Source organism: Echiichthys vipera (genome assembly GCF_963691815.1).
Source record: "Echiichthys vipera genome assembly, chromosome: 16".
Taxonomy (NCBI): Eukaryota; Metazoa; Chordata; class Actinopteri; order Perciformes; family Trachinidae; genus Echiichthys; species Echiichthys vipera.
In genome coordinates, this window is record NC_139841.1 from 4301278 (window position 1) to 4326302 (window position 25025).

At 41.9% G+C, this 25025-nt stretch overlaps 2 protein-coding genes across 2 annotated transcripts; one reads left to right on the top strand and one right to left on the bottom strand.

Annotated features, from left to right (window-relative positions):
• Positions 1 to 375: 375 nt before the first annotated feature.
• On the bottom strand, positions 376 to 9045 carry psmb10 (proteasome 20S subunit beta 10). The gene is made up of 8 exons (XM_083930277.1): positions 8885 to 9045; positions 7332 to 7425; positions 7066 to 7163; positions 3346 to 3486; positions 2629 to 2744; positions 2370 to 2428; positions 1866 to 2017; positions 376 to 624 (listed from the first exon to the last, which is right to left on the bottom strand). The coding sequence occupies exons 1-8, from the start codon at positions 8947 to 8949 to the stop codon at positions 513 to 515; spliced, it is 837 nt and encodes a 278-aa protein (XP_083786403.1). The 5' UTR covers positions 8950 to 9045; the 3' UTR covers positions 376 to 512.
• Positions 9046 to 18638: 9593 nt separating this feature from the next.
• Positions 18639 to 24502, top strand: naif1 (nuclear apoptosis inducing factor 1; the record flags this gene model as incomplete). The annotated part of the gene is made up of 3 exons (XM_083930479.1): positions 18639 to 19083; positions 21019 to 21069; positions 23952 to 24502. The coding sequence occupies 3 exons, from the start codon at positions 18639 to 18641 to the stop codon at positions 24500 to 24502; spliced, it is 1047 nt and encodes a 348-aa protein (XP_083786605.1).
• Positions 24503 to 25025: the final 523 nt, after the last annotated feature.

Below are 25025 nucleotides of genomic sequence, written 5' to 3' on the forward strand. Positions count from 1 at the left end.
TGTTTTCTGTGTAGGGACTCTTCTCATGCTGCTGCAGAGGTTTGCTGTTATTTTCAGCAGTATTAGTGGTTAAAAAAGACCTTTGAATGCCTTCACCGTACTGCCCCGAGCTAATCGGTGTTAGCCACGTCCGGCTGTTAGCGACTCTCCAGGATTTCTCCGTTAATAGTTTATACATGAAAAAAACTCTTAATGGCTTATTTGATGTGACCAAGTGCCGAAATAGACCATTGGATGAATTTGCGCAGAAATTTCCCTTTAAGGTAGTTTATGGGGCACAGTCCCTAAACATGCCCGAGCTGAAGGAAAACTTCCAGCTCTTCAAGAGGGGTCACCAAGTAACTTGCAGGCACTGATCATTCAACAATGATTTAAAATAATTTTATTTCAAAACTACTTCCATTACAGGCAATGCCATAGAGATACTAGACACTCTGTTCTAAATCCATTAACCCAAACGGCTTCCTTTTTATTTAGTACACTGCGTTCCATCAGCAGCATCCTGTTGTATTTTACTCAGTGTCCATGATCTGAACGGACTCATCGACCACATCCACAGAGAGCGGGGTCACCTTGTGGGTCAGGACGGCCGTGGTGCCAGGCTTGTACCTGTACTGACCCTCTCTGAAAAGAGACAAGGAGAAAAACAAAGGCTCATTTGTTCTGCTTGAAGTTCATCGTTCTGTAAATACTGCAAGGTTTACTCTTTAGTCTGTGACCGAGATAATGTTGCTATAGCTCGTGTGTTATGTGTTCAGAGTTTCGGGCATATTTTATGGACCTAAAGATAAAGGTGCCTTCCTGCAGTGAGCTGTACAGGAGACTAGAGAGAGAGACGTTTTTCAGTGTGATCAGCTCTCAGCACTTTTGCGGCTTCTAACTGATTGTGTGACTTTTTAGTTTCTCTCCTGTCTCCTTACTTTGACTTTATTGTTTAATTCATGAGGACATCTTTCATTTGTTTGATCAATAATGTTTTGTGTGTTGTGTTTGGTTTATAAAGTGATATTTGTGATTTTTGACAGTAGAAATCACTGCTTTGTTGCCCCACAGTCCATTACTAACGATACTTAGCTACATGCTAGCAGCAGTAATAAGACAGACAGAGGGGGAATACAGGTGCAGCAGCAGCCATGAGCAGGAGGAGAAGTTAAACATTCAAGCATGTCAATATGTTCTTATAGAAGTACAGGTTTGAGCCGGAAAAGGAGTATAATAGGTCCCCTTTAAATATATTCATTTATTTAAATTGTGCATCTTCATTAGACTTAGACTTAGAGTTTCCAGCAGCTTACAAAAACACAAGGGAGGTCTAAAAAATACAGTATATGATAACCAATAAACTCTTAGCTTAAGTGATACTGAAAGTATAAAAAAAACAATAAACTCTTAGTCAAATATATATGAGGTAGATGTAAGAATACAGGTATAATAAAACTCACAGAAAGTTAAATCAGATAATTTTAAATGTAGAGGAAAATGTATAAGATCAAATATGTATGACTGTATATGACAGGAATGAGCAGCAAGATTATACCAACACACAAAACCAGAAAGCTATTTCCTGCGATCAAGCACATTGTTTTGAAATGTTCTCCTTATATTTCCACTAAATTTGATGTATTACATGTTCATTTAGGCCAATAATAGAAAAATGACTGCATGAAAGGTCCAACCTAAACCAGTAAAGGTTGTGTGAGGCTGTAGAGCCTTATGCCGATGTCTCTGCGGCATCGGGTTGATGAGCAAACCCTTTCCGTGCCACTGTGAACCATCGGCTGGACGACTGCCTGACTCAATGTTCTTAGGCAGCCTAAGAATGACTGGTTCTCCTCCAATAAAACAGTATGTTTATATCGGCTCACCTTTTCCCCTTCATCGTGGGTTTATCATAGCTTCGCAGGTACTCCACCCCAGCGTCAGTGATGACACACAAGTCCACGTTGCTGCCTGAACCCAGGTCACAGAAAATCCCTGCAACGATGGCGTCTCGGACGAGCTGCTTCGCCTCTTCCAGCTGTTAGTGAGAGAGGAGGATGATCAAAAAAAGGACAGGATTGAACAGCTACTGAACACTGGATAACTTCAAACCTAATTGGTCGATGTCATCAAGCCAGGGGCGCAGATAAGATCTTTGAACTGGGGGGACCAAGCTGTCAGCAACTGATTTCAACTCAATAAGTTATTTTTTGTAATTTGGGCTTTAACTAGTGCTCAGGTAGTTACTTTAGTAACAGCCTATGGGCCAATGGTTTGCCTTAAAAAGCCACTGGAGAATTCTTATTTGAAATCATGGATAAACAACAATCATAACAGACATCACATTCGATTACAGCTGCGAAGAAAGGAAAGCTGACAGCCGGTCTCACCTCCATGTTTGGTTTGAATCTGTCCTCAAACACAGAGACAGCTGCTGCCGCTCCGGAGCCTGAAACCAGAAGGAAACATTAAAAAGTTTGCTTCGAGCTTTCTCAGGTTTTTATGTTTTCTTTGATGTTTGGTTTAAAAGCCTGATCCTGAGGGAAACTGTTTCCATTCAGCCGTAACTTTATGATCCAAATAACAAATCTTACAGACAACTGCCCAGCCGGTCCACATGCAGAATTATACAGTACATTAAACACATACCCATGGCAACGAAAGGCAGTTTGTCATAGGAGCCGTGTGGGTAAACACTGTACAGGTGAGCTCCAGTAACGTCGACTCCTCCAACAATCAGAGACGAACCAACGTGACCCTGGTACCTGAAACACACATCATTACAACATGACACTTTCTCTATTTCAATGGAAGGTATAAGTTTAAGTCTGTGTGGACCATTGTTGATGTTATGTTATGTTAAAAAGAAACCCAAACATAACATCTAGCCATCAGAGATTTGGGTTTGTTCTATGTCACACAGATTCTGCCCTCTACTGGACTCTATGGCAATACTCTCCTCCAATAACAGCCACTGAAATTAGCATGACGCCGGCCAATCTGGACTCGGGGAATGTGGTGTGCTTGTCTTTTGATCCTGCAAGGTTGGACGATGGCTCTACACAGTTGAGTTGCATACACCTGGGTTGGCTGCCTCCCCTAATTCTCAGCTGATGCAGCCTGGGTAATGCTAAGTGGGGCCTGTGCGTCTGGCCTTTAGCCTGTTAGGGCTGGTGCGGTTGGGTCGATGTTATGTTGCGGGTGTACCACCTATTTACTGTGGGAACATAAATTTGGGTAGGCCCATCCGGACTGGCCAGCTACATTTATGGAAATGTCAGAGAGTGAATGCGTGCTGTTGGAGGAGAGTATTACTATAGAGTCCAGTACAGGTTGGTCTGTGTGTCTGTACTCTGATACCCCCACCTGAATAGCATCTGTTTCAGCTGTCGGGTCACCATGGTGACAAGTGGAGGTCGCCCAGTGTTGAGCATGTGAAGTTCCACGTTGGATGCCATGATCTGTGTGGTTATCTCTGCATCTGCAGCCACGCCAGCCCCACAGCAGCTACAGAACATTCAGGACATGGTTGAACAACTCAAGCAGTGAACAAGTTCAGAAGAAAACGGGTTGTCTTCAATCTTTGTACCACAAATTCCCATCTTACATAAATGCCTCTTCACCTAAATCACTTAGAGATGACATCCCAAAACTATGGTTTACAAAAGGTATCAGAACTTTTGGAAATCTGTGTAACGATTGAACTTTTAAGACTTTGGAAGGTTTCTATTCCCAGTACAGGGTACCTCGCACTCACTGTTCAAATACCTCCAGGTTAGGCACTTTATCATCTACAATCACTAGAAATGTTTCCTCTAGATCATTTTTTGTGTGACAAAAGGGGAGTAAGGGGGTTTATATCTAAGGCTCCTTACACACCTGAGCTGTCTGGTCTGCTTTAAGCAAACCCTGAATTCAGAGTAAGCTCGATCGAACTGTGGTGCAGACCAAACAAACAAACTCTGGTGCAGATCAAACAATCAAACTCTGGTGCAGACCAAACAATCAAACTCTGGTGCAGACCAAACAAACAAACAAACTCTGGTGCAGACCAAACAAACAAACTCTGGTGTAGACCAAACAAGCGAACTGTGGTCCGCCTGAAAACATGGTTCTCGTTCACTTCAAGTGAATCCTGGTGCAGTTCATTTGAGGTGTGAAAGCAAACCAGACCAAATATAGGAAGTGAACCAAAAAAAGAGTGTGACAAAAACCATAATTTATTGTAACCATACCTCACTCGTTATCTGTGTAACAAGTAGTCTAACTAACAAGCACGTTGCTAGGTTACTGGATCTACTTGGTCGTATTGATAGCGTGATGTTACAGCGTTTGGTTCACTTGACATATTTGGCCCGCTTAAACAAAAAAGCAGGTGAAAGAAAACTGTCTTATATACTGTGGGACACATATTTAGGTAGGCCGTCCGGATTGGCCAGCTACATTTATAGAAATTTCAGTGGCTGCAGCTTAACAAAAATGCAACAATGTAGTAACTTCACCCCTGAACTATAGGTGTGAAAGCGACTCTATACAGTCTACCGTATGCTTAATACTAACTCTGGGATGTGTTAGTTGTGAAACACAAATGGGAAGAAGGCCCCAACTGTGTCTTTGAAGAAGTGAGATGGGAAGCACTATGTGGTGGTAGTAGTCAGCACTTCTCTTTTAATACCAGCCATGCAATGACACAATATAATCTAATTTATAGAAGCGACTATAACCCTGACAGGCTGCACAGAATAAGCACAATCAAACGCAGAGAAAGATATTTAACAACATGTAAAGAAGTAGCTACATTCATACAGTTTTATACATAGACATAAAGAGTAGACGCCTCATCGAACGTTGGGCCTATTGGCGCTGACGAGCGGTGGGGCCGCCATCTTGGACCGGTCGCCCGCTCCACTCAGTGTAAGGACAGGACACGGTTCGGCGTATTTTAATATTCATAGTGGGATTAACAGTAATAGAATATTCTGACATCTGATATATGTGATGTATAATAGGTGTTTTGCCAACACTATAAATATAATCACAACAATAGAAATCATTTATAGAGTATTAATAGGCTGTATTTCATACATGAATAAATAAATCTCTCACACACACACACACACACACACACACACACACACACACACACACACACACACACACACACACACACACACACACACACACACACACACACACACACACACACACACACACACACACACACACACACACACACACACACACACACACACACACACACACACACACACACACACACACACAGAAAATTTAAATATATATAAATCAAGAGTATCAATACAATTAGGTCAGAGAGAGAGATGACATTTTGGACACATCTAAATACAAGTCAAACAGACACACACACACACACACACAGACACACTTCCATTTTAAGCACTAAAAAAAACCAAGAGCCGAACCCTATATGTTTATGAATATTCAGAAATGATCCATGCTCTGCCAGTCGCATAGTCGTGGTAGTGGAGAGGAGAGGGAAGGTCCACATTTGAGCGAGTGAGTGTGGTATAAAAATATATATAACATTTTGTTAAATCGATCATTTTCACACTGTTTTGTTCTTGCACAATTACCAATTAGAGTGTAGCTCTAATTGGTAAAGACAGTGATGTTGTAGGAGTACTTTGTATAGTATCTAAAATGACTGTGTCCTTGTTTTTAGGCAAGGTCTAATTATGTGAATGTCTTCTTTATTACATATTTTAATTATGTAGTAATTGTATTTAATGTGCAAACAAAAACACGGGGCATAGTTCAGTAATATCCATTTTAAATTATACAAACGATTTAAGATTTTTCCTTAGTTAAATAAATTTATGATTTTTTCTTTTCAGACTGTTTCAACTTCTGTGGTACAACTGAACCAAAAAAGCCTGGACTCATCAGCTCTGGTTTACAAACATGTGACGTTCGTCCTGCTTTAAGTGGAGATGTGGAGAACCAAGTCAAAATGTATGGAACATTTAGTTCAGCTGTGAGAATATCGGGCACAGAGTGGAAACACATGTTAAATCTCTAATTCATTCTTTATAATAAAGCCCACATCATGTTGCTCCTGTTTGATGAAACAGTTTAACAGCAAAGGATATTGATCAGATTCAGTCACTTCTCCTTTGATAGTCTAAACTTCAAAAAAAAAAGTGACATGACATGAAAAATTATCTCATAATTCATGTCAATGTCATGTTCAATATTTAAAAAAACCAAACTGAGAATATCTGAGGTGACCTGAGATGAACTGTCTCTGAAGTGTCTTCCTCTCATGAAACCACAGCACATCCTCCGCTGACCTACTGCTGGAAATGTGCAATCCATTTACACTAGACCACATGTACGACAACCCCTCTCCTCCCTGCTTCTCCTTTCATATCTACACAGGCTTGCACACACACCTCATGCCGGGGGGTAAATTAACTAACATTCCCACAGAGGCTAATCTCCACGCCTCTACTGTGACAAGATAATAATAATAAAATAAGGGACAGCAGCTCCTCTGGCAGCTAAATATTTATCTACCTGCCACAGCCTGAGCGACTCACTATAACATTCAAAAATGCATGGATTTATATATAATTGTTTAAAATTGTACTGTACCGTACTGATTATGAATTGTAATATTGAAATATTAGATTAGAGCAGGAATACGCTGCATAGTACTCTGGCATCTTGTTCCTTCTGCTGCTCAACTCATAGGCTCAACGAGTCACTCATAGAACTAATCTGGTAGAATGACCGGTCCAAGATGGCGGCCGCATTTCTCGCGGCCCAACGTTCGATGCGGCGTCTACTCTTTATATGTCTATGGTTTTATAGTTACAACTGGCCCTTTGAAGTCAACCATCATGCTGATGTGGCCCGGGGGGGAAATGAGTGTGACACGCCTGATTTAACCCATATTCTTTATTTAGTTGAATCATGAAAAGGAACGTAAGATCAAAAACTAGCAACAAAGCATACAGCAATATATGAAATACAAACCAATCAAAAAGTCATACTTATACAAAAAGTATAACACTTATAAATGATGACACAGCCAGTTTTACTCACTAGATCTTTGGAGCGATGTAGTGAATCTTCATGCAGTTCTTGTCGGCCACCACCATGTCGTCTGTAGCCCTGGTATCTGCTCCCAGGAGCACTCCACCCTTACACACAAGGACAGGAAGTAACAACCACACCTGGCTGATGTCAAGAGTCTACTTCCTAAACACTAAGGAACAGCTTCCAGGTTTATTACACATAACCAGAAATGTAAGTGCCTGGTTTCAGTCATTAAGTGTCTCTGTGTGAAAACCCTGAAGGCAGATCCTCACCCTGTAAATAATCCCAGCAATGGTGGTCCCTGTCTTTCTGGCACCAGGAGCTTTAGAGCTCAACTCAGACAAACTGGACTCCAACACTGCATTCCTGGCAAAAATGAATCATCATGAGTTAGACAAACGAACAGATTGACACAGACACCGCAACCCTTCTAGCTCCTATTATCCTGCCATACACATCATAGAACTTTTCTGCATACTGCCAAATAATGGATGTATAGAAATGTTAAAGGCAACAGTTACACTACACATTATCACACGCCTATTCAGAGCCCTAAAAAGTTGAGAAGGGCGAGTGACAGTGAGGATGAGGAAACTATCAGCGCTGCCATTCTCCACGCCATTCAAGTCTTAACCCAAAAGATGGACGAGCAGACTGAGCTTTTAAAAAACTTTGAAAAAGAGTTATATAAAAAGAAATAGATGCATTCCCAGGATGCTGTCCACTGCCTGGAAAAAAAACAACGAAGCTGCTACAACGCGCCAAGGGCAACTATCATCCAATTTGAGATTAGAAACATACAAGACAGTGCCTAGAAAAGATAGAGAAAAGGGTAGAGTGTGCAACGAGTGGCATATCCGATTCAGAGAGAATTCCTCCAAGGAAGACCGGGAGGCTCACACCAAACTGTTGCTGCAGGTGCAGGAGGCCAAGAGAGCGGAGGGAACAAGTGTTTCTGAAGGAAGGCAATGCAACCAACCAACAGGTGGATCCCTCCTGAACAAACTTGAAGGGGTTTGCCTTGTTTTTGATAAAGGTATGCTAGTTTAATCTGACGTCCATATCACAATTCTGTATGCTAAAGGATGCTGCACAAGACATGTTTGAAACTGTAGGTTAGTTAGCTACTTAGTCCTGTGCATCACGGCCCTTTCTTTATAAAAAGTGAATGTGCTTTTATTTCCTCGAATTATAGTTAATTTAGATCATTAAGTGTACAGTATACTTTGGAAGGCATTTTATTCAAATATTCCACAGTGAAGTCATGTAAGTTGTTTTTGAGAAGATACCTGAGGTCGTCTAGAATGTACCTGAAGGGAAATTAGTCATTGGAAACATGCAGTTTAATTTTAATAATTAAAAAAAAAAAACATCATTAACACTATGTATTAATACTTAATATTTTCAAAGGGCCTTTATTCTGATATTCCCCGGTGAAAGGTGCTGTAAGTTCAAAAAAAAAACCAAGATGGCGTCACACAAGCGGGACACTCACCGCCGAACAACCCTGCTGCAATTTGATCTAGCTACCTGAGTCTGCGTGAGTTCAGTCACAGTTCATTAATACTAAACTTGTCCTGTGTCCCAATCCCATCAACACATAGCACCAACGGCTGTCTAAACAAGCATATGACACACAAAAAGGAAGATTATGGAGGGAAAAGTAAAACACTGCACAAAGTTCAAACACTTTAGGAGCCTATCCAAGCCTTAGAATGCTTTCGCTTAGTTTATACCATTTTACTGTCAATCATAGGCCTCTGAAAGCCTATTTGGCCACCACTGTAGCAGTGACGGTAGTCTACTAAAGGCAGTTTTCCTTTACCTGCGGCTGTTTTCAAAGCAGAAACCTCCCGCCTGCAGCTCATAGGGCTTCGAACTGTGGAGCATCTTCAGTGTGAAGAACACGAGAGATCGAGATGAAACTGAGGGCTGTTTGTAAAGTGAAGATTAAGAACCTTTAAGAAAAGCCTTGCCTGGGCAGAGTGTGTCAAGCTTCTCACACGTTTTTACTTTTACTTTCACTTATTAGCCAAGCCTTCCTGCTCTACACTGTAAAAAACAACAACAGATAAAGTCCACATTAACAGAACGTGTTTTTTATGGAGTCTGAAAACGATTTTCCATTGAAAAGCCAGGAGGTGTTGTCAGAGGAGTGAAGTTTCTATTAATATTTTATGTTCCCCAAAACAAGACTCTCACATTTGGTATAAAGGGAATACCTCCACCTGTAAGGGCAAACACCCCTTAATTTGGCCTAGTTTAGGAACCTGATTTGTATGAAAGGTATGCTCACAAGCAACCCTGGTCAAGTCACCTGCTTTTAGGGAAATAAATGATTCTAAGACTCATGAGCCACTAAAATGAGCTGCGGAACTCCATTTCCTGACATTTCTTGCAGTGCAGGCCTATTAAAAAATTGCCCCTGGACCAGGCTGGAAACATGTCAAGATGGAACCTGGTACCTGGGGGCCTAAAATGTCGGCCCATGATCTAGTTCAGCGGTGTCAAAGTGATCCGGTAAAGGGCCGCTGTGTCTGCAGGTTTACATTCCAACCAAGCAAGAACACACCTGATCCAACAAATCAACTGTGTGAAGACAGTTCAGGTGATTGCATGACTCAAGGCAGGTGTGTTTTTGCTTGGTTGGAATGAAAACCTGCAGCCACAGCGGCCCTTTACTGGATCACTTTGACACCAAAATCTAGTTGAACCTTCTCGCTCTGCTTTTTTGTCCGATTTTTTTCATCCAACCTTTATTTATTGAGTTTTTGAATGTTATTAACAAGCAATACACACTGAACAAACGATAACAGTGGGAACACCCCTTCCCTCCCTCTCCCAACATTACTCTCTGAGAAAATTACTAAGTAGGTAAATAATAGAAATAAAAGAAGTCATGAAATGAAATAAATAATTAATATGAATTTAAATAATGATTAAATAATAAAACCGCACATTAAGTACATTAAATTAAGACAAAAAGGGGGTAATAATAACAATATTCATAAGCAATGGCACAACAGTAAAAAAAGAGGCTAATAGTAGTGACAACAACAACAATGTTAATGATTGTAAAAATAATGAGATGGATTGAAGCAGGTTTATAAACCGTGGTCACCTTCCTATTCTTTACCCTGATTCATATCCATAGTACTCTAGCTGTGGTGCCAGATTCAAGCCAGTCTGCAGTGGTATTGCTAACAGTGCCAGCACTTATCTGTCTCCAGGCATTTGTATATTCAAGTTCATAAAATTTAAGAAAGGCATCCATATCTCATAAAAATCCTCAACTTAGACATGGCCAAGGGTTCGATGGCACATAAAAACAATAGAGGGGACAGCCCTGTCCTGTTGATCTATAGAGATTAAAGGGTTTTGAAAACTTGCTATTCATTTTAATGTCTGCTAATGGTTCCGTATATTATGATTGAATCCATTCAAGGCATGTTTCCCCTAAACCAAATCTTCTAAGTGTTTTTAAAAAGGTACTCCCAGTGAAAGGATTGCATGGTTTTTTCATATAGGATATCCAACAGCCGGCGCGTGTTAGGAAGTGCCTGTCTGCCCTGTACCCTCAAAACTGAGGTCATCACATTCATTGTCTGTTCTTTTTTTAATTCGCTCACTAAAGGCGCCCGTACAGTTAATGGGGGAAATAAAATTACATAAGGGGGGGCTAATTTAGGTATTATTCTCAGTTTAAGGTTCTCATCCAATAAACTTTTAGACATATTTACCTGAGGTTGTGTGAAAAGGAGAATAACGTGTTCAGTAGGTTACATGTCCATTTCAGCACTCGGGTCGCGGGGAGGCTCTTGGAGTTGCCTCCGTGAAGGACTTGAAGACCAGACGCTCCGCGTTGTGAGTGACCACCAGGTGGACCGGGTACAGCAGTCCGTGACGGATACCCATAGCCCGAAATCGGGTCTTAACTCCGTCGACTTGTCGTTGACGCTGGCGGGTTTCAGCCGACAGGTCCGGGGAGAAGCTGACTCGTAGATTTCCATGTTTCCTGGCTGCTCTCAGTGTCTTTTCGCGGTCTTTATAATTCAGAAACTTCATTACGGTCGGTCTGGGTGCTGAGGACCGGTGTTGTGCCGTATTCAGCACCCCTGTTTGGCGAGTCCTTCCTTCATTGAACGGATCTCTTCCAGTATAACACTGTTGGCCAGCATGCTGTCGTTAGCTTCGCCTCACTAGCATCCTTGCTAGCCTTGTCGATGGCGATGTTAGCCGTGCTATTTTGCGGCCCCTTCGCTGGTTGTTGTCCAGGTTCAGCAGTTTTTGGTGGCATGGTGACCAATTACACTGTCCCACCCCTGAACCTGAGGATGTTGTCCACCCTGAGTCAAGTTTCAAGTGTTTTTTCAGAAAGTTAGCGGCAAGCCCCGGTTGCTGTGTCCTGTCAGCCGCGCGCCATAACCGGAAGTTCACCTTTTTGTCAGCTTTATTAGAAACTAGTTTGAATACAAAATGTTCTATTTTGTTTCCTGGTGTTGTAGAAAATGGCATAAGCAAAACTGTCTCCCCTGTATTTAGAGCTCAGAGCAGCACACGCTGAGCTCCAGCCCCCCCTCATCCAGCTGGTGGATCTGGAGGACTCTCTGGCTGCTGAGCACTCCCCTCCACAAACACCTCTTCCAGAGCCCTAAAACAAGGGGGGAAATGGCTGATGAAAACGGCCCAAAGACTCACCTAAACAAAGCCTTCAGTAGGAGGTTATGTAGTCATGTATATATCGGACGTCAGTCCATAGGTGATTTGGCTGGGAACCGGAGGGTCGCCGGTTCGAGTCCCTGTGTGACTCGTGTGAACCATGAATGGAGTGTGGACTGGTGGCTGGAGAGGTGCCAGTTCATCTCCTGGGTACTGTTGAGCAAGGCACCGAACCCCCAACTGCTCGGGGCGCTGATCCATTGGCAGCCCCCTCGCTCTGACATCTCTCCATTAATTGCATGTATATAGGTCCTGTTTGTGCATGTGTGTGTATTTCGGGCCTGTGTGTGTGTAACATGAATAATAATAATAGAGTGAAAAAATTTAATTTCCCTTGCGGGATGAATAAAAGGAATTCTTCTTCTTCTAGTCCACAATTGGACATGGGTGGCCGTCAACTGCATTGAATTGCACCAAATGAACTTTACTTTGTAGTTCCAACTTAACGGACTTCAATAAGTGTGGCAACCACTGGGTTTTGTTTTCTTAGCTGGTCTACATTATGATAATGGTTGTTATTTTAAGTGTACAGTTTCCACACAGTGTAGCTAAGTAAATACAAATCACACTTCTTTGTTTCTGTGGGGGAAAAAAGATTTATTACCAACTAAACAAAATTTCCCATCATAGACAAAGTAGTCAGCTGTCTGAGCTGAAAATAATAGAGACTGTCCAAGGTTTTACAATGGTCACAAAAAAGGAAATAGCAAATGAGGCCCAATTTACCCAGAAGCCCTATTCCGACAGAATGAGTTTCATGTGGGGACAGGAAACAGCTCTGAGAAAGCCCTTCAATGACATATCACAGGGAACAAGAATTCAACACTTTCACAAATGCTCCATACAAGCACATTAAAACACAAAGTTACACCTGCACATTGATGAAGATGAATCAGCAAACTAAAACAAACTGCAAATTATATGGGGGCATAGGCATAATGGGACTCGTGGGCGTCGCTACAAAACATAAAAACTAGAGATGGGATTTTCTGCTCTTCAAAGGGAGCCGGATCTTGTTGATCTGTTCCTTATATCATCAATATCATCAATATGTTAGATAAGTTAGACAAGTGCCATGTATCTGCGTGAGTTCAGTCACAGTTCATTAATAATAAACTTGTTCTGTGTCACAATCCCATCAACACATAGCACCAACGGCTGTCTATATAAGCATATGACACACAAAAAGAAAGATTATGGAGGGAAAAGTAACACACTGCACAAACCATGGCTCAGGACAGGTTCTTACCGTTCTATGGCCCTGTAAATAGAGTGCTGTCTTTGAGAGATATCATGAGCAGTTGGAACTTCTCCTTGAAAAGGCTCAGATGGCATCATCCACTATGTTTTCTCTGCATATATCTATCATATTAATACTGGGCGTCTCTCCAGTCCAGACTTTTGATGCTAGAGTGGTCAGGAAGGTTTTCAGATCTGGTCTGGAACAATAGACTTAGACTGAGACTTCTCTTTATTGATCCCTTTGGGATGAACGCCTGCAAGGAAATTGAGATTCCAGCAACTTACAAAAACACAAGGGAGGTCTAAAAAATACAGTATAGAATAACAAATAAACTCTTAGCTGAATAAATACAGAAAGTATAAAAAAACAAACAGTAAGCAATAAACTCTTAGCTAAATATATATGAGGTAGATGTAAGAATACAGGTCAAATAAGATTCACAGAAAATGAAATCAGAGAAGTTAAATGTAGAGGAAATGTATAAGATCAGATATGTATGACTGTGTATGACAGAAATGAGCAGCAAAATTAAATTATGGCTCTTAAGTGATGGATAAAGTTATTGCTCAAAGAAAAGAAGATAAGTGTCCAGGTGTGTAAGAGTAGATTATTAATTGCACAGTGAGTAGCTCCCACTCCTTCCCTTCTGTCCTCTTTATTTCCTCCTCCCCCCGAGTGAGGAGTTGTAGAGTGTGATGGCCTGAGGGACAAAGGAGGTCTTGAGCCTGTTGGTCCTACACTTGGGCAGGAGCAGCCTTCCACTGAACAGGCTCCTCTGGGTGCTGGTGACGGTGTGCAGGGGGGTGGCTGCCATTGTCCATAATGTCCAGCAGTTTGTCCAGTGTCTCCTCTGTGCCACCGTCACCAGTGAGTCCAGTTTCATGCTGACCACAGAGCCGGCCCTCCTGATCACTTTATCCAGTCTGGAAGTGTCCTTCTTGGATATGCTGCCCCCCCCCCAGCACACCACAGTGTAGAAGAGGACACTGGTGACCACAGACTGGTAAAACATCCACAGCAGTTTGCTGTAGGTGTTGAAACACAGCAGTCTCCTCAGGAAGTACAACCTGCTTTGTGTCTTCCTGTGCAGGTGACTGGTGTGTGTTGTCCAGTCCAGTTTATTGTCTAGTCACAGCCCGAGGTATTTGTATGAGTCGACAGCCTCCACCTCAGCTCCCTCTAGCAGGACTGGTCGCGGTCTTGGTCTGGACCTCCCCAAATCACTGACTAGCTCCTTGGTCTTGGAGGTGTTGAGCTGTAGGTGGTTAGTGTGGCATAACACACAGCACTAACCATGAGCCCATGAGCAGTGGGATCTGATGGCCATTTTGCATGTGGGGCTTTGCAACATCCAAAACAGTTGCAATACCATGTAGCACACTATTGGCCTGCTGTCCCTGGCTCATTTAATACAGTAAATGACCGTATCTATTATTAATTACTATCACTTACTTGTGAGTGTCTTTATCATGCCTCTAATTCAGTAAGTCAGCAGTTTTATCAGAGGGCACAGATGAGTTGTTTTGAGGAGTGTCCAGGCAAAGAACCAAAATTCAAACCTGAGTAAACGCATAATTACCATTATAAATAACGTTTTAAATGTGATAGTTATGCAGGAGTCCATTACGGCATCCCAGGTTACAAAAACAGTGCAGGATCATTAATATGATCACTTATTCTGCCTGTGATTGTACTTCTTATATCTGACAGCCCTCCATGAGATAGAAAGCCTGTGGATAAAGCCATGGTCCTCTGGCTCCATCTGGTGCTCCTAATGACACCTGCAAAAGGAAAAACAACCACGCTGAGCAGTCTCTGGGTCAATGCCTGCTGGTGAACTCCCACCAAACTGTGAGACTAGGCAGCGCTGATCAAATAGGAATCAAGATTCTGTGACTGTATTGCATATTTCTTACATCATATACTTTCAGAAACATACTGTAATGCGCTGTTTAAAATAACTGTTTGGAGAAAGTATTCCAGACGCTCGGCCAGACAAACTTTCTGAGAACATGCGCATAATATGCAATACAGTTACAGAATCTTAGAGTTTATCTATATCAATCAATGTCATAAGGTTTAATCGGAATGTATTATTGCCTATCTATGAACCCAATGTATCATTTATTTATACCTGGGCCAGAGGTGGGGGATTGGGGGCTGGAGATCCTCCCTGGCTGGGCAGCAACAGAGGCTCTCCAGGGTTGCTCTCCTGCTCCCTCTTTGTGTGAGAAAGACGAGAAAATAAACAGTGGAAGTATTTCAGTCAGATCTCTTTCAGATTGACACAGTAATGTGACATAATTCTGTGTGCTATCAAATGGGAAGCATCATCTAGCTAAGAAAAAGCAGTTCTGACTGACCGCTACTCTCCCACAACCTGTCTGGACTGATTTGTCAGTGAGGGATCTTCTGTCCCGTAGATGTTACACTGCTGCATATCTAAAATGCTTTACAACGTCCCTCTCATTCACCCATCCACACAAGACTATATCATCACAGACTCTCTTTGCATTTCAAAGTGTATTTAGTGATCAATCAAATCCCAAACTTCAAAAGCATTCATCATTGGCTGCACAAAAATACCATAAACAAGTTGCTCCGGACTGTTTTGGGTTTTGCTGGAAAAAGGATTTGGTAAAATGGTAAATGGACTTGTACTTATGTAGCGCCTTTCCAGTCTTCTGACTACTCAAGGCACTTTCACAGTGTTCACATTCACACTGATTGCAGTGGACATCTACAGACCATCTAATCTAACCATTACACCACATTTACACACCCATGCGCAGTACGGGGAGCAATTTGGGGGTTCAGTGTCTTGCTCAAGGACACTTCGACATGCGGACAGGGGGAGCTGTGGATCAAACCTCTGATCTCTCAAACGGAGGACAACCCACTCTCCCACTGATCCACAGTCGACCCCATTATATGACAAAAATAACAATATTCACGTTTATTTAATTTATAGGGTCATACATCTGAAACATACATTAGGAATAGATGAAGGGGACCACAGTCCCCTGACATGTCTGTGGGGAAACGGTTCCACACTGAGAGCACCCAGGTAAATGTATAATATAATATAACCTACCATATACAGTAATACCCAGCAGGCCTTGGTGTTCTGCAGTAGCCTATATGGTTATAACTACAAGGGTGATATGGAGGGAAAGTCCAAGACCAAGTCCAAAGGCAGTCTAGACCAAATCAAGACAGAGTCGAGAGCAAACTGAGTCCTATTTAAGACCATAATCGGCAATGGTGTCTTTCAATGCTAATCTAGTGATAAAGAAGTTAGAATGGGTCTATAAACAAGACTGATCTATCAGAGGTCGGAGTAGATCCTGGGCCTCTGCTTCTGTATATGGGGCGCCTGCTCTACCAGGTAAGTGCATGGGCGCACCAATGAATGGCAACGTTCTGTACAACTGTTGTGGAGCTAACTGTTTTTTTAGTCTTTGCATCAACAACAGAAACAGCAGGAGTACCTACAGTAGGCCTACCCCTGGTTGGGAATCACTGAACACTTTTCCAAATTCATTGTCTTAGAGTAGTTTCATACTTTATACCTAATGACTTTACACATCTGACTTTTAGCACTTGACTTTATTATCGTTTAATAAAGTCTTAGATCGTAATATAATATACAATAACAATAATAATAAGTGGCACAGGCAGTGTGTTTTTCTCTCTCTATTTATAAACAGGACAACACAACAGCATAAAGACTTTCCAGGAGATAAATGTTCCATGCAGCAATACAATTAACATAAACCAAAATGCACATACAGACTATATATAAACCAAAATGCATATACAGACTATATATAAACCAAAATGCATATACAGACTATATATAAACCAAAATGCATATACAGACTATATATAAACCAAAATGCATATACAGACTATATATAAACCCAAAATGCATATACAGACTATATATAAACCCAAAATGCATATACAGACTATATATAAACCAAAATGCATATACAGACTATATATAAACCCAAAATGCATATACAGACTATATATAAACCCAAAATGCATATACAGACTATATATAAACCAAAATGCATATACAGACTATATATAAACCAAAATGCATATACAGACTATATATAAACCCAAAATGCATATACAGACTATATATAAACCAAAATGCATATACAGACTATATATAAACCCAAAATGCATATACAGACTATATATAAACTAAAATGCATATACAGACTATATATAAACCAAAATGCATATACAGACTATATATAAACCCAAAATGCATATACAGACTATATATAAACCAAAATGCATATACAGACTATATATAAACCAAAATGCATATACAGACTATATATAAACCAAAATGCATATACAGACTATATATAAACCAAAATGCATATACAGACTATATATAAACCAAAATGCATATACAGACTATATATAAACCAAAATGCATATACAGACTATATATATACCCAAAATGCATATACAGACTATATATAAACCAAAATGCATATACAGACTATATATAAACCAAAATGCATATACAGACTATATATAAACCAAAATGCATATACAGACTATATATACAGTATACCCAAAATGCATATACAGACTATATATAAACCAAGATGCATATACAGACTATATATATACCAAGATGCATATACAGACTATATATAAACTAAAATGCATATACAGACTATACTTAAACCAAGTTGCATATACAGACTATACTTAAACCAAGATGCATATACAGACTATATATAAACTAAAATGCATATACAGACTATATATAAACCAAGTTGCATATACAGACTATACTTAAACCAAGATGCATATACAGACTATATATAAACTAAAATGCATATACAGACTATATATAAACCAAAATGCATATACAGACTATATATAAACTAAAATGCATATACAGACTATATATAAACCAAGATGCATATACAGACTATATATAAACCAAAATGCATATACAGACTATACTTAAACCAAGATGCATATACAGACTATATATAAACTAAAATGCATATACAGACTATATATATAAACCAAGATGCATATACAGACTATATATAAACTAAAATGCATATACAGACTATATATAAACTAAGATGCATATACAGACTATATATAAACTAAGATGCATATACAGACTATATATAAACTAAGATGCATATACAGACTATATATAAACTAAGATGCATATACAGACTATACTTAAACCAAGATGCACATATATATAAAGTCTGTATGCTGCTGTTATCGGAATGTTCAAATAAACAATAGAAAAAAACAAGTCTTCTTCTAAGTGAGATAACGGTGAGGCATTATTGAGCTTTTGAATCATAGCCTTTATTTGCCTTGATTGGCGTTAGATTCAGCCAATAGTGACAGAGGAGAAAGCATGACTGTGAGACATCGAACCAATGGGGTGTCAGTGGGCGGGACTACACGCCCAGCTAACGTAAGCGTTGTTTAGTAGGAAGAAGAAGCCGATTCTGGAAGCCATTACGTTGCGCACATCAATTGAGTAAATCCTACTATTTTTGCGTACAATACGCACAATTACCTCTTCAAAGGTGGAATTTCTGCAATTATGGCATCGGCCGCGAAAAAGAGGAAAATGAATTTCTCGGAGAGAGAGGTGGAGATTATTGTGGAAGAAATAGAGAAACAAAAGCACACACTGGTTAACCACTTCAACGCTGGAGTCACCCACATGGCCAAGAATAACGCGTGGGCGGACATCCTGAAAAAGGTGAACGCCGTCACCACCTGTCCCAGAGAGTTGCCCGAGGTCAAGAAGAAGTGGTCCGACATGAAGACGGAGGTCCGCCGGAAAGTGGCCCAGGCGCGGGCTGCCATAGAGGGGATCTCCGCTGACTGCACTCCAGTTCCCGTCATCCTCACCGCTATGCAGCAGAGGATCTGTAACCTGCTGGGGGAGGCCACCATCATCAGCTTACCTGCGGGAGACTCGGATGCTGAGATCACTTTACCCGTGACGGTGAACACCGCCGCCACCGTCACACTGGCGGAGAGTAAGTTGACACAAGTTTTCACTGCGCGTGCACAGGATGCAGTTCAGTGCTAGAGGGGTGTGTGTGTGTGTGTGTGTGTGTGTGTGTGTGTGTATGTGTGTGTGTGTTTTATGATCTACCACAGAAGTTCACGTGTGTCCCTCTGATGGGTGCATGTTCACAGCTCAGTGCTCAGAAAGTGGACTGAGAGGCCGAGACACAGTGCATGTGCAAAACTGAACTTGTGTTGTGAAAGATTGGATCCTCTGAACACATACAGCAGTGGAACAGATGCTGTACAGTAGCTGTGGACGGAAAAGAACAGTCACAGTCTGCTGTGTTAGGGTTTAAGAGCAATACAAGCTCTAGATCATAGTGAACTTTGAGTCAATGCTTTACACAATTCAATTCAATTCAATTTTATTTATAGTGTCAAATCATAACAGAAGTTATCTCAGGACACTTTACAGAGTAGGTAAAGACCACACTCTGTAACTTATGACACAGAATATGGTGCATTTCAAATGCTCAGCTAAACCAATGAACCCTGACTTGGTAAACAAGGGTTAATGAGGGCAGAGGTTGGGAGAATTAAGGGGGATTGTGTGAACTTACGTGCTATCAATTACATAAATTAGCCCTTCATATGCCCTTCTGTAATACTGAGGATGTTACCTATCATTTAAGGAGGAAATTATGTATCATATCCCAAGGAGGTGAGGTTTGTATTCTGACCCAAATCCACTTTTTGGGTCCCATTTGGGTCATTGGAACAGCTTATCTTAAGTCAGGCTAGTATAAGCATATTTATTGCACAATTTAATCCATACTGTGATATCATTTTGCATGCCCATTTTCCATTTGCTGTTCATTATAATGAATTAAAGGTTGAATCTGGAGAATGAGCAGAACACCACCATCTAGTGTCTCAAGATTGTAGTCACAACAACAAAATATAACTCCAGCAGTCGGGTTGCCAGGTTGGTCAGACCTGGCCCAGTAGCTCCAGGGGACCGGAGTCTGTTTGAGCCTGTTTGAACCCGTCCCCTCCAGAAAATCACACCATATAAAACAAGGATTAGAGGAGATTGACTGACAGTTAGCATTGGCCGTTAGCATTAGCCGTTCCAGCTAAGTAAAGATGAAAGTGATGTTAGCGATCAAGGAGAAGCGTAGCCATGTGGGCGTGCGTTTGAATGGCGTTCCTCTCCTTTCTCTCAGTCCATGGAGTGAATGCTCGGCCTATAGTGACTCTGGTTGTTGCCCGTCTCCGCTCACTCAGCTGCTGGGACAAATAACGCCTCCTTCACTGAGGCTCCGAAGCAGCTGCAGGATTGGCAAACTCCATTTCACCCAGTGCCAACCTACAGTAGCTGCACCCAACAACAGACAACCCTGGCAACCAGCAACGCCCAACGCTATTGGCTGCTACCATGGAAACAGAATGAGACAGAAAGTCATTGTCAAACCCGTCAAAAGACTAAATATATTTTTTTATGGAAAAGCAATACTTTCATTCTGTACCCCTCAAAACGCCCCGTGGGTGGATTATTTAAAATATATATATAATAAAGATTCTCCATATTCAATCTCAAGACTGCCGTCCATGACTGTTAAGCTTTATTGACAAAGGTTTGACAATTTGACAAAAATCAGTCTTTCCTCACCGTCTCTGACCACAGACACATCTGACACATCAGGCCAAAAACAGACAGTCCTTGTAGGTAAACTTTCCAGGCTGTTTTTGCCAGCTGGTGAGTCAGCTAAACCACCCCTAGGTCTGCAGGTTTTCTAGGCTAAGAACTAATTTAAAACTTTTAAGAGAAAAATGTTAAGGGAAAGGAGGGTTTTTGACAGTTGTATTGTATTTTTAGCATTTTAGATTTCCCTTCCTCCTTGATTGTTGCTTGGTTTCTGTGTGTTTTTAGCTTCATGTTCTGTCTGTATTTTGTTTAGCTCTCCCAGCTGGCTCAGGTACAGCCTGTGATGACGCAAAGCCCCTCAATGGTGAGTTTTCTTTCTTCTTTTATATCCCTCCACACCTGGACGGCAGTGTATTTCCCCATACATATGACTTATTAATTAAGACTTCTGATCGTCATAAAGTAGTGTCATAGCAGACACCCGAGGCATATAACTTTACAAAGACAAATGAGAGAAGAGTCTCATCTCATCTCATCTTCATCCGCTTATCCGGAGTCGGGTTGCGGGGGCAGCAGCTTTAGCAGGGGAGAAGAGTGTGTTCTTTTAATATTCGTCTGTTGGACTATTGGGATAGAGACAACAGTCTTTTCAGGGCCACAAGCAGAACACCACATGGCCCTCACTTTCATTCTTGTATCACAAATAACTGGTTCACACTTTAACAGTTCACTTGACAAATGCACAGGCACAATCACAATCACTGAAAAAATAATAATAACAAGGTTTCAGTGTTTTCATCCTTTACTGGAATATTTAGCCTTCTCTGATATTGTACTAAATTGTCTCTTAAAGTTGTACTCTGTAAGATATTCATCTATTTATTGTCTTCTAAGTTCTTTTTCTATAAGTGAGTTAAAACAATGGTGATTGATCATGTGACCCACATCTGTGTGTCTGTGGAGACATTCCCTCTCTAGATAAGTCTCCATGTTAGTGACGCTGCTGAGTCACTATAGGGAACGACCAAACCAGATTTCAGACACTACACTGGAGTTTTCTAACATTCGTTGTGTCAGCACACGCGGTGGATGTGTGTGTGTGACAGAAACTGGTGCGTCCAGCATCATGTAAACAAACAGAGCTTTAAACCCGTTTTACAGTCTGTTTATGACACAAAGCTGCACTCAGGAGGACGGTAACAGGTTCTATTCATGTTGCTTGTTTATTTCAATGTTAAATCCTGAATAAATGGTAATTATGATGGTGTTAAAGTGTGGTTCTGTTAACTATAGTTGTGTGTCCTGATTGTGAGCTGGAATAGCCCACGGTTCATTTATTTCACGAGTTAGTAACAGCAGTGAGCTCGTGAGGAACGGTTGTTAGCAACAGCGGTGAGCTCGTGAGGAACGGTTGTTAGTAACAGCGGTGAGCTCGTGAGGAACGGTTGTTAGTAACAGCGGTGAGCTGGTGAGGAACGGTTGTTAGTAACAGCGGTGAGCTGGTGAGGAACGGTTGTTAGTAACAGCGGTGAGCTCGTGAGGAACGGTTGTTAGTAACAGCGGTGAGCTGGTGAGGAACGGTTGTTCGTAACAGCGGTGAGCTCGTGAGGAACGGTTGTTCGTAACAGCGGTGAGCTCGTGAGGAACGGTTGTTAGTAACAGCGGTGAGCTCGTGAGGAACGGTTGTTCGTAACAGCGGTGAGCTCGCGAGGAACGGTTGTTAGTAACAGCAGTGAGCTCGTGAGGAACGGTTGTTAGTAACAGCTGTGAGCTCGTGAGGAACGGTTGTTAGTAACAGCTGTGAGCTCGTGAGGAACGGTTGTTAGTAACAGCGGTGAGCTCGTGAGGAACGGTTGTTAGTAACAGCGGTGAGCTCGTGAGGAACGGTTGTTAGTAACAGCGGTGAACTCGTGAGGAACGGTTGTTAGTAACAGCGGTGAGCTCGTGAGGAACGGTTGTTAGTAACAGCGGTGAGCTCGTGAGGAACGGTTGTTAGTAACAGCGGTGAGCTCGTGAGGAACGGTTGTTAGTAACAGCGGTGAGCTCGTGAGGAACGGTTGTTAGTAACAGCGGTGAGCTCGTGAGGAACGGTTGTTAGTAACAGCGGTGAGCTCATGTTGAACGGTTGTTAGTAACAGCGGTGAGCTCGTGAGGAACGGTTGTTAGTAACAGCGGTGAGCTCGTGAGGAACGGTTGTTAGCAACAGCAGTGAGCTCGTGAGGAACGGTTGTTAGTAACAGCAGTTAGCTCGTGAGGAACGGTTGTTAGTAACAGCAGTGAGCTCGTGAGGAACGGTTGTTAGTAACAGCAGTGTTAGAAACATGTTGTTTCTTTAGCATGGGCTCATGGATAACATTTAAATATAACCGCTCTGGCTGGGCAATAATTCAATATGATAATGTATCGTCTTCCAATAGAATTGATGAAATCATAAATGGAGATATTCATGATACAGCATACACCATTACGTCGTCTAAATTGACGATAACAATCATTTACTAACTCAAATTCCAAGCACAAAATAAATCTAATATTTTGAGTGAATATCATTAGAAGAATTTGCCTCTTTACATTGGGCGACGGCTCTAACCACTGTGCCACAGAAAATCAGTGTATCCATCAAAGAGAATGGTTCAAATCTAATTTCAGGATCATTTAATGTGCATATTTATGAACATCCAGTTCAAACCTAAAATCCATCCCCCTGGCTCCACCTTTGACCACCTCCTAACGCACAAACAGGAGTGTGGCATTCATCTTCTCCTTTTAACCGCAGCAAGAAAGCCCATTTACAGATGTCCTATAATTTTGAACTACTCCTTTAATTGGTGTTCTGAGTCAGGCCCGCCGTCAAGGGGGAATTAATAATGGACTAAGGGGGAACTGCCCTCAACCACCACTAATGTGTAACACCCACCTAGTCTATTGGGGAGTTGATTCCATGATGCTGTTGAGCTTCAGGCTGAAACTTGCCAGATTTAATAAAGAGGCACAGACACTGTTTTACAAAACATCTCTATAACACTGTCTTGGTTATGCACATTAGTGCGCGCCTCGGCACCTCCTGTTGCGTGCGCGGGGGGGCACTATAAAGAAAATCTTGTCCCGGGCACAGGGAAGACACACGGCTGCTCTGAGTGACATTAGGATTAGTGAATCAACTATATTTTCAGCCTGGGGGTTTGAATGGAAGCTTCAGCCAAATAACTCATAATTAAAAAAACGTTTTATCTTTTCTGTTTCCAGCTGAAACAACTTACCACACCCTGGTGGATGGAGGTGTGGTGGAGTACTGCACCACCACTGTAGGAGACTCCACTCCCACTGTGGTGGCGGCTGTTGACGCTCCAGTAGAGATGCTGGCCTCATCCTCAGCTTCCCCTCCTCCGCCCCAGGGTCAGGCCAAACCTCAGGAGCTGAAGAGCCGCATCGCCCTCAACTCAGCCCGCCTGCTGCAGGAGCAGAGAGTCACCAACGTCCACATCCGACAGATCGCCCAGCACCTGGAGGGCCAGAACGAGCTTCTGCAGATGATGCGGCGATCCCAGGAGGCTCAGGCATTTGCCCAGGAACGACAGGCCCAGGCCCTGGAAGGCACCCAGGCTGCCCTCCTCGCATTAGTGCAGATGCTCAGGCCGGCTCTCAAAGACCTGCGCAAATTCCTGCAGAGCGGAAACGAAGTCACAAACCCCAGCAGCTCAGCAGCAGGAGCGACGGCTGATGGGGCAGGAACAGAAGAGCAGAGCAGGCCCAAAACACCTTTACCACCTCCACAGCAAGCAGAGGAGACACAATAGACAGTGTGTGTGTGTGTGTGTGTGTGTGTGTGTGTGTGTGTGTGTGTGTGTGTGTGTGTGTGTGTGTGTGTGTGTGTGTGTGTGTGTGTGTGTGTGTGTGTGTGTGTGTGTGTGTGTGTGTGTGTGTGTGTGTGTGTGTGTGTGTGTGTGTGTGTGTGTGTGTGTGTGTGTGTGTGTGTGTGTGTGCGTCACTGCCTCCTGCCTGCATTGTACATAGAGCAGTCCATGCACACAGAACAATGAAAAGCTTGTCTAAACTTGCTTTGGGGTGAGCATGGACAGGATTTAAGTTGTTTTTATGATGAATAAAAACAGGCACAGAAGCAGTGAAAAGATTATGATGAACATTATTTTTAGCACCTGTTATTAATAAGCAGTGAGTTTATGTTATATTACATTGGATTTGTGTCAAAATTATGTTTTTAATGCAGAGATGCAGGCAGTCATCACCCTGACGTGGGCTGAATGTTCATCCTTCAGTTGACCCTAAGTGAAGAATAACCGGTCTTGTTTTTAAAGTCAA

What these genes read in the sequence shown, in the direction of transcription:
- psmb10 (XM_083930277.1), bottom strand. Translation starts at nt 8,949, where the DNA reads ATGCTCCACAGTTCGAAGCCCTATGAGCTGCAGGCGGGAGGTTTCTGC. An exon ending in TTGCTGGGATTATTTACAGG is followed by an intron (nt 7,164 to 7,331) that starts GTGAGGATCTGC and finishes CTTGTGTGTAAG; the next exon opens with GGTGGAGTGCTCCTGGGAGC. An exon ending in GATTCAAACCAAACATGGAG is followed by an intron (nt 2,018 to 2,369) that starts GTGAGACCGGCT and finishes TCTCACTAACAG; the next exon opens with CTGGAAGAGGCGAAGCAGCT.